Genomic DNA, 9,869 nt, shown 5'->3' with positions numbered 1-9,869 from the left:
GACTTTCCTGTTGCAGGTGGTGAAAGCTTTTGTTGTCTTATCAGCACCCTTTAAATCCTCCAATCTAGAGGAATTAACTCTTGAGCTTCAGGATCATGTTAAAAAATCAACTGCACCTTACAAATATCCAAGAAAGGTAAGTGGTCCAAAAGTTAAGTTTGTGTTACTAAACTATTATGCTAATATGAGGGGGCTTCAAAATGTTTGTGGAAAAGTGGAATTAAAAGATTTTAAAAATAATGTAAACTATTTTTAACATAAGTTCCATAAAGATTGAGATCTTTTTGTAAGCAATGATACCAGCCATTTAGTCCATCCTTAAAGAACTGAGGGTCCTGGTAATCTGTCAGTGCAGTCTTTTTTTTTTTTTTTTTTTTTCCATTTCTAACTGAAGAAAAATGGGTGCCTTTAAAGATTTTTTAAGATTAGGAAACAAAAAGAAGTCAGAAGGCGCTAAATCAGGACTCTAAAGTGGCTGCCTGATTATTCCCCTTTAACTCTCACAAGATGCCCTCGTTTGATGAGAGGAGTGAGCAGGGGCATTGTGTGGTTGAGGACTTTCTGGTGAAGATTCCTGAGGCAGTCTTCTGCTAAAGCTTTGGCTTTTTCAAAATCCTTTCATAATAGGTAGATTTTTTTCCTTTGGCCCTACAAAACAACAAAATTTCTGAACATCCCCAAAAGCTACTGCTATGACCTTTGCTTTGGACCAGTATGCATTTGCTTTGACTGGACCACTTCTACCTCTTGGTAGCCATTACTTGGATTGTGCTTTGTCTTCAGGATCATGCTGTAAATGTTTAATCTCCTGCCACAATTCTTTTTTTAAATACTTTTTTTTTTTTTATTTGAAAGACAGTGTTAGGGAGAGGGGAAAAAACACACAGAGAAATCTCCCATCCACTGGTTCACTCAAGACAGCTGCAATGGCCCAAGATGGGCTAGGCTAAATCAGGAGGCAGGAGCTTCACTGGGGTCTCCCATACACTCAGGCCATCCTCCACTGCTTTCCCAGGCCATTAGCAGGAAGCTGGATCAGATGTGGAGGAGCTGGGACATGAACTGGTGCCTTTAGGGGATGCTGGTGTCGCAGGTGGCAGCTTTATCCACTACACCACAATGCCAGTCCCTCCAGTCACAATTCTTAAAGAACTGCTTCAGGATCTTGACCCTGCTTGTTGAAAACTTTCATTGAAAGCTCTTCTGTTGTCTGCCACTGATCTGGGCACAGTTTTGATATCCATTGAGCTATTGGCTATTATTTTTGTGAACTGTCTGCCCTATTCGATTAGGGCAGGTACAAGATTTTTTTTTTTTTCCCTCTCAAATTGATGTAGATGGTCTGCCCCCAAAGGCTTTATCTTCAACATCATCACTTTAAAAAAAATTTTGAGAGGGAGGAAGGGAAAGAGGGAGAGAGAGAGGGAATCTTCCATCCACTGGTTCACTCCCCAAATGGCTGCAATGACCAGGGCTGGGCCAGGCCAAAGCCAGGAGCCAGGAGCTTCATCTAGGTCTCCCACATGGGTGCAGAGCCCCAAGCACTTGGGCCATCCTCTGCTGGTTTCCCAGGTGCATTAGCAGGGAGCTGGGCCCAAACAGATGCCAGCACCACAAGGGGGCGGCTTCACCCACTATGTTGCAGCGCTGGCCCCCATTTCATTCATTTTTAAAATGTAAACTGATTTCCTTAGGGCATTGTCACCACAAACTTTCTGGAAGCCACCAATGGTTTTGCCATTCTTCTACCCAAGCTTCACCAACAGTTTGATGCTTGTTCTTACCTCAATTGCAGCTGAACTCATGTTGGTCTGTTATGAGTCCTTTTCAAAATAAATTCTTAGCCTTCTTAATGTCTCAAACTAGATACTGTTCAGCAATGTTTTAACAAGTTAGTACCCATTTTTTGGTGCCAAAAAAAAAAAAAAAATGAAAATCACGTATAGCTCTTTTGTTACATTCATTTCCTAGGAACTCCAAAGACCCCTTGTATTAGACTTTATTGGGTTTTGAGTTTATAGTAGCATGTTATATAGTTAGAGGCCATCAATTTGTTTAGCTCTAAGAATTTTCATCTTGAAATGTTTTGTATTAGGACACTACAAATACAGAATATAGATAATGTAGAATTCTTAAATCAACTCTGTAATATTCAGTCACTGCAGGACTAATTGGGCCTATTCCATAAGAATTATCTTAGTACTCCTGGCCATAGTACCCTTAGAAACTCAAAGCATGTGCCTTTAATAAAGTTCAAGTGACCACACTCAAGGCAGGAAAAGGGTAGTACCCAAAGGAATTGTGGAATCTTTCCTGAAACCATCATAAGATTTAAGAATAATTCTATACAAGACACAGAGATGGCACTGTTGTTTCCTTCTAGTGCCAAAATCCTTTTGGTTGATCTCCAGTTAGCATCATTTCATCAAAAGGTAGTTAATTTCACCTAAGACCTGGGTAATACAACTAAGAACTGGTTTGTTGTTGTTGTTTAAAATTTATTTATTTATTTGAGAGGAAGAGGTATGCAGGGGAGGGACAGAGAGAGGTCTTCCATCCACTGGTTCACTCCTCAAATGGCTACAACAGCTGGAGCTGAGCAGATCCAAAGCCAGGAGCCAGGAACCAGGAGCCAGGAGCCAGGAGCCAGGAGCCAGGAGCCAGGAGCTTCTTCCAGGTCTTCCATGCAGGTGCAGGGGCCCAAGCACTTGAGGTCATCTTCTGCTTTCTCAGGCCATAGCAGAGAGCTGGCCTGGAAATGGAGCAGCCAGGACTTGAACTGGTGCCTATATGGGATGCTGGCACTGCAGGTGGCAGCTTTACCTGCTACACCACAGCACCAGCCCCCATGAACCGAGGTTTTAACGGTTGAAAAGTTCATTTCTATTTATTGGTTTCAACCATTTTAACACTTTCTCCATTAAATTCTTTGAGCAGTGATCCTTTGGTTTTCAGAAATGTTTGAGGGCATTTTATTTATTTTTTTTTTATCTTTTATTTAATGAAAATAAATTTCCAAAGTACGACTCATGGGTTACAATGGCTTTCCCCCCCATACCGTCCCTCCCACCCACAACCCTCCCCTTTCCCACTCCCTCTCCCCTTCCATTCACATCAAGATTCATTTTCGATTATCTTAATATACAGAAGATCAGCTTAGTATACCTTAAGTAAGGATTTCAACAGTTTGTTCTTGAGGGCATTTTAAAAGACAGCATCTTTTACCTTCACAGGGGAACAAGGAGGATTTTAAGGTCAAGTTACAGCATGAGAAACATCATATATATTCCAAATTATGTTAAAAATTTCCCTCTCAGAACTTTTAAGACCCAGCTCTTAAACTCAAAAGCCAAGAACTTCTAATTGCCTTTAAGTAAAACCTCCATTTTCAAAGGACCACAGAGGCACTAGGTCTAGTTTGATCCAGGGGAAAGGACTGTAGCAAAGCATATAAGTGAATTTGCAGTGCAAATCCATTTGGTGGTATTTCACCATCGTCCTTATATATAAATGAACAAGATTCTCATGTCTACAAAGTTCAGGGAGCTTAGGCTAGGACAATCTATAGACTCTCAAAATAGCCTCAGGTTCATAAAAGCTCTCTGCTACTGTGCTGACAGTTAAGGCAAAATGCAATCAAGAGTCTCATAATGTTTTTCTGTGAATTAGGTGGAATTCGTTCAAGAACTCCCAAAGACAATCACTGGGAAAATCAAACGCAACGTTTTAAGAGATCAAGAATGGGGAAGAAGATAGCTTGATCAGAAAATGGAAGGATTAAGTACCAACATGGTTGTTTTCTTTTAATTCAGCGACTGCTCTGTTAAAATGTTTAAGATTTCTCCTAGTTGAAAATTCCAGTTTTTGTTCTGTACTTAGCCAAAATATAAAAAGGGAAAAAAACTCTAAAAATACTTGGGAAGAAAACTGTTATAATGATGACCAATCCAATGATCAGTAATGTTTAAAATAGTGGGCTCAAATTATTACTTAGCAATGGACACTGTACATGAATCTTTCATTTGTTTTCATTATAGCTGATTAATTAAAGATAAAATGAATAACTATTCTAAGAGAAATATTTAAGACAGAATTTTTCTGCTTAACACATCTTTGAGACTAAAACTTTTAGCTGGATTAAAATATTAATGTTAAATTAAGGAGTACAGGTAATTCAAAGACCAGGAAGTGAATTTAATGAAATTAAATACTGAATTACTATAACTTGCTTTGAAGCAAATTCACTGAAACTTGGATTATTTCAGAGTATTAATTATACAAGAATAAATAATACATTTTCTGTATCTGCTTTTTAGAACCATTTACATGACTTCTTTGATAGTCTCACAAGCAAACACTTTTTATAATGATATACAAACACAAGAGATTTACTAAGACACAGAAATAAGGAAAAAGTACAGAACACCAGTCTTTAAGGAACAGATTTATTTTGATTTTTCTAAAAATACCAGGAGTTATGAAAAACAAGCTGAATATTTGGCCATACCAAAAGCAAAATACAAGTAAAAATCATGGTTAGCCCTGGAAAAACATGTTTAAAAGACCAAGTTTAACACTGTTTCCTACAAAGAGCAACGCAAGTATACTAAACCAAAACATTTTGTTTTGTTAACTTTTCATCTTTTAAAATAAAAAACTGAACAACAACCAGAAAAAAGCACTCAATTCCTACCCTGGAATCTTGTAATTTACAAAGTAATACACTGAGATGTCAGTGAAAAGAAACAGCTGACAAAGCCAAGAACAATCTCTGAGTGAATAAATTCACACTCCAACAGAATGCAGCGTTCTATTGCTGGGGAAGAACAGCTTGTGTCACACTCAGGTTTCACCAAATACAAATAAATACAAAAGGCAATTAAAACAAACAATAACGTGAAAATCATTCTGTATACTAGCAGCTTCACAAAGCAAAGGAACCAAGTTCCACAGAGCTGTATGTTGTGTAGGCACATGGCCAATTTTATTCCCAGAGTCCTTTTGTCTTGCACTATCAAAATAAAAAGTATCTGTGTCTCAGAGGCAGGAGCAAGGCCACTGACGAAGGCACCAAAATCCTATCTTCCCTGTTCTTGCAAATGATACGAGTAACTCTTACTAGCATTTCAAGGGGACTGCATCCTCTTCAAGAGTTAACATTGTAAATACCTGGAGATAGTAAGGAAGGTCCTTCCCCATCTGCATTAGCAAGGTGTTACCTGTTCTCTCTGCTCCTCCAAACTCTTCTAGTCTGGTTTACCTAACAGGACCATTAGCTAGGACAGAAACACAGTCCCATGTTCACCAGCCTTTGAATTAACAGTCACTTGTGCAAGAAGCCTTAACATCTATCCTGCTGCCTAACTTTTTAAAGGACTGAGTTCTTTCTCTTCCTTCAGAGACAAAGTCTCATGCTGAGCAGAAGACTTGCAGGAGTTCCTCATTCAGTTCCTCATTCACTCATGTTGGGAAATGAGAGGCTATGCTATTTAATTCGGCTATGTTGTTTTCCCAGGTGGGTTTGAAGCTTAATGTATTTTTCATTTTCAAGCCCAAGCTGCTGCAGAAACCTTTCAAGAGTCCCCTTGGCGACTGCTGACATGACTTTTCGAGACTCAGTTTCCTTTCAGATCTAAAATTCTTGTCACTTTAAGAAAAAGCTTTCTCTCAAACTTGCTTATGTATTCACGGTGAAAATGTCTGATAAATCAGCTGGTTTCCATAGCCATTCTTATTTTCACAGCACTGAGCAAGCTCAGCCTACTGTTTTACTGTTTTCTTTCAAGTACTCTTGCAGTTTAGCTTTCAACTCAAACTCCCTGCAAGAAGCCCTCCTCTGGGAAATCACTAGATTTCTCAATGGAGCAGATGTATGTTTGGGTTTTGGGTTTTCTTAAAACATTGTTGCATAAGTGGGTCTTTAATGGAGTTAACCATTTCTCTAACATTTTCAGAACTAACTTTATTTCATCTCCAAGTTTTGATATCAGCGTCTCTGTTAAAAAAAAAAAAAAAAAAAAAAGCAGTGTGCTATAATGTCTGTGTCAGGATTTCTTGTTTTAAAATGAAGGCAAAAGTTGCCATGAAGCCAGTCATTGATGGGGCACCAGGATAGATGACAGACCCTTGGTTTTCAGAGGAGCTACACCATGAAGTATAACTGGCCTTTGTTAGGATGGCTCCTAGCAGAAGAAAAAGCCCTTAAATTTTTTAAAATTTCATCATTTACAAATCTTGCAAATGCTACAGCACGGCAAATACTCACTGAATTTGTTGAGGGATCATAGAGAAGATGTGGCTTTCTAGTTATCGACACAAAACCTTTAGTATCGTGTGACAAATCTTCAGTAAGTCAACCCGAAAAACTAAGAGCAAAGTCTTCCATCTCTTGTACTGCGTCTTATCTTGATGTTTTCAAGTTAGTATTACTAGTCCCACCGCCCATGTGAATTTTCTTCTTTGGAATAAGTACTGTTACTAAATAATTTGCTTCCTAAACCTTTAAGAGTTTTTGAACAAAAGTTTTACACTTTTGATATTCCAAAATGCATTAAAACAGCCAACATCCTTACTTGTCAAATGGCTGTGATTTTTAATTAATGGGACAGTTACTAGATTTCTAAGTTACGTGCCACAGACAAAGCATGATGGCATATGACAACTTGGGTTATGATTCCATACAAAACCCTGTAGAAGTAGCTTTCATTGTAAAGACTGAATTTCGTTGTGTCCTCTGTAGTATATTAAAGTAACTCAAAAACTAACTCTCAATCACTAACCTTGTCAGTCAGCAGTGTTGTGGGTTTATGCCTGGCATGGTCCTCTTCTACCTCACATCTTGCCTTCAAAAATTGCAGCAATGAACTGTTGGATTTGTTTGTTACAAACAAATGTTAATATATAAAAATAGACATAGTAACAAATTAAATGCATACAAAATACAAAAACATCACCAAATAATTCACTTCTAACCTACACAATCTATGTTTTTGCAACATTTACAACACAGTGGTCGAAGATAGCTGAGTTGTGGGACATTAAAAATTCCTTCTTTACAACGAAAATTTCCCAAAGATTCTTTTCACTTCAGAGAGCTTATGCACTCCCCTGGGTCAGCTGGCAGTGCCAAAGGGGAAGCTGGGAAGGTCATCATGAGGGACCATGTCATCCTCCTAATATGAGGAGGTACCCTCCTTACAGTAGCATCTGGACCCTAACACACTGCCATATAAGACTGAAAGATCTCTAACAGAAATGTTAACAGGGCTGCCTGCACGAGAAGTCATATTTTTAAGAGCATAATGTGGCACGCAAAGGTCAAAAACATTTTTAGCCACAATTTTACATGGAACTCCAATTGAGAAACCCACCTGTAACACCCAGTTACCTCCTATGAGACATCAGGTGCATTTGACTCAGATCCATCTGTGACTTGACTTGCAGGTTCAGGTTTAGTTTCTCCCTCATGTACCACCTGAGTCTCTGTCACTGGTTTTGTTTTCTCTTCACTACTGTCTGGTACCCCCTGTTGGTTATTTCTCCCTTCTGCTGGGTCACTCTGATTTAATTTGTCATTAGATTCCAACTTTGCTTCTTTCCCATTTCCTTGCTTTGGGTGAAGTTGTGATGGGTCCTTAGGACTCTTCACCACCTCCTGGAGGTTGTACTTTCTGAATAACATGTAATCTTTCACAACACTCAGGCAACAGACAGCTTTGATGATTTCTACTACCACTGTGTACTGTGGGTTGGTGAGATCTACTTTATTTTCCGAATTGAGGCTGCCCACTATTCCTGTAAGAAAAATACAAAAACACTTAGCCCAAGAAGGATACCATTAACTCTGAAGAAAAAAAAAAAAAAAACAAAAAAAACAACCTTTTATCCCCTTCTGTCTGAGAACTGTTAAGAGAGAACAAATACTAGTTCACAGTTCTATGTGGACTTCAATCAAATCTCTTGAATCCTTTCAATAAACAAATAAAAATAAAATCCTGAGACATTTAAAAAGAGTACTTTTTTTCTTAAGAAAATTCAATGTTGATTTGGAAAAGACTAACTACCAGAAAATCTCCTATTCATCATATTGAAATGTTAGGCTTGGTATTATCTAAGGTCATTTTATCTACTTGTTCTATATTCAAAAATGTTAAACCTTAAATCTTAAAAAAAAGGAAAAAAGAAAAACTTTAAAAATGTTTTGCACAATTATGTAAAATAATCAAGAAATGTACCTGCCAATTCTTTTATAACTTCTTCTCTGTTTACATGACTATTATTTCGAGATTTGTATACAATCTGAAATGTCCCTTTGTTTGGAGCTTTAAACCAGGGTTCCAAGAATGTTTCTGCATATTTTTTCATATCCTCCAAGAAAGCTTTGCATGTGCCTGTGATGGGTAACATTCGCAAAATGACTCGAGTCTTCTTCTTCTTGGTTTTGTACATATCCTGGAGAATGTGATGAACTAATTTCTCAGGTTCTAAAAGAAAACAGTCAACACAGAAGAGGCAAGTAAGCCAAGAAGTTCTCCAACACTTTGAAGATTCTTGAAATTCTCTAAAATAAATTTTCACTGGCAGTGACTCAGGTTGACAATAAGTTCTCTTAAAAATTTTAAATTAGGGGCCAGCACTGTGGCGCACTAGGTTAATCCTCCGCCTGTGGCACCGGCATCCCATATGGGCACCAGGTTCTAGTCCCGGCTGCTCCTCTTCCAGTCCAGCTCTCTGCTGTGGCCCAGGAGGGCAGTAGAGGTGGCCCAGGTGCTTGGGCCCCTGCACCTGTCTGGGAAACTAGGAGGAAGCACCTGGCTCCTGGCTTTGGATCAGCGTAGCTCCGGCCATTGCGGCCATTTGGGGAGTGGACCAGTGGAGGGAAGAAGGGAAGATCTTTCTCTCTGTCTTTCTCTCACTGTCTGTAACTCTACCTTTCAAATAAAATAAATAAAATTTTTAAAAAAAATTTAAAAAAATTTTTTAATCTTTTGAATCATTTTTTCCAATTAATATCTCTTTGGTGCCTACTATATACTAACACCATATCTATATAATTTTTTTTTGACAGGCAGAGTTAGACAGTGAGAGAGACAGACAGAGAGAAAGGTCTTCCTTTTCCGTTGGTTCATCTCCAAATTGCCGCTACGGCTGGCGCACTGCGCCAATCCAAAGCCAGGAGCCAGGTGCCTCCTCCTGGTCTCCCATGCGGGTGCAGGGCCCAAACACCTGGGCCATCCTCCACCACCTTCCCAGGCCACAGCAGAGAGCTGGACTGGAAGAAGGGCAACCGGGACAGAATCCAGCGCCCCGACCGGGACTAGAACCCGGGGTGCCGGCGCCGCAGGTGGAGGATTAGCCAATTGAGCCACGGCGCCGGCCAATTTATCTATATAATTTTTTAAAAAGATTTATTTATTTACTTGAAAGTCAGAGTTACAGAGAGAGAAGAAGAGGCAGAAATAAAGAGAGAGAGGTCTTCTATCCGATGGTTCACTCCCTAATTGGCCGCCACGGCTGGAGCTGCGCCGATCCGAAGCGGCAATTTGGAGATCTGGGTCTCCCAAGTGGGTGCAGGGGCCCAAGGACTTGGGCCATCTTCCACTGCTTTCCCAGGCCATAGCAGAGCTGGATCGGAAGTGGAGCAGCCGGGACTTGAACCTGTGCCCAAATGGGATGCTGGCACCGAATGTGGTGGCTTCACCCGCTAGGCCACAGTGCCGGCCCCTAACACCATATCTAATATTTTAACTTTTCATCATTATTAGAGCTTTTACTAAAAACATGTCAGGAATGTGGGACAGCCTGATGGAGTTCTGAGCTTTGTCTTGGCCTAGCCCCAGCTGTTGTTGGCATTTGGGGAATAAACCAGT

The 9,869-nt window shown here is 39.6% G+C and overlaps 2 protein-coding genes across 6 annotated transcripts in view; one reads left to right on the top strand and one right to left on the bottom strand.

Moving 5' to 3' along the window:
* ACSM4 (acyl-CoA synthetase medium chain family member 4) overlaps positions 1-5,831 on the top strand; it is a 30,620-nt gene extending 24,789 nt beyond the window's left edge. The window contains exons 12-13 of the mRNA XM_002711831.5: positions 17-136; positions 3,670-5,831. Coding sequence (XP_002711877.2) covers positions 17-136; positions 3,670-3,756 — 207 coding nt within the window. The 3' untranslated portion in view covers positions 3,757-5,831. The remainder of the gene's footprint in view (positions 1-16; positions 137-3,669) is intronic.
* Positions 1-9,869, bottom strand: part of THUMPD1 (THUMP domain containing 1) — a 32,644-nt gene that overhangs the window by 19,233 nt on the left and 3,542 nt on the right. Inside the window, exons 3-6 of one of the 5 annotated variants that reach the window (XR_007920205.2) lie at positions 8,235-8,483; positions 7,371-7,794; positions 6,780-6,864; positions 4,432-5,995 (exon numbers count right to left, since the gene is read on the bottom strand). Coding sequence is in view for 2 of the 5 variants with exons in the window: in XM_008257825.4 (XP_008256047.1) it covers positions 7,391-7,794; positions 8,235-8,483 (653 nt within the window). In the remaining 3 variants the exon portion in view is untranslated. Of the gene's footprint in view, positions 1-4,431; positions 7,795-8,234; positions 8,484-9,869 lie in introns of those variants that run through there. The other 4 variants (XR_007920204.2, XR_011384666.1, XM_008257825.4 and 1 more) reach the window with 4 other exon arrangements.

This window comes from Oryctolagus cuniculus, chromosome 19, assembly GCF_964237555.1.
Source record: "Oryctolagus cuniculus chromosome 19, mOryCun1.1, whole genome shotgun sequence".
Taxonomy (NCBI): Eukaryota; Metazoa; Chordata; class Mammalia; order Lagomorpha; family Leporidae; genus Oryctolagus; species Oryctolagus cuniculus.
This window is presented reverse-complemented; position numbering and strand designations above follow the sequence as displayed.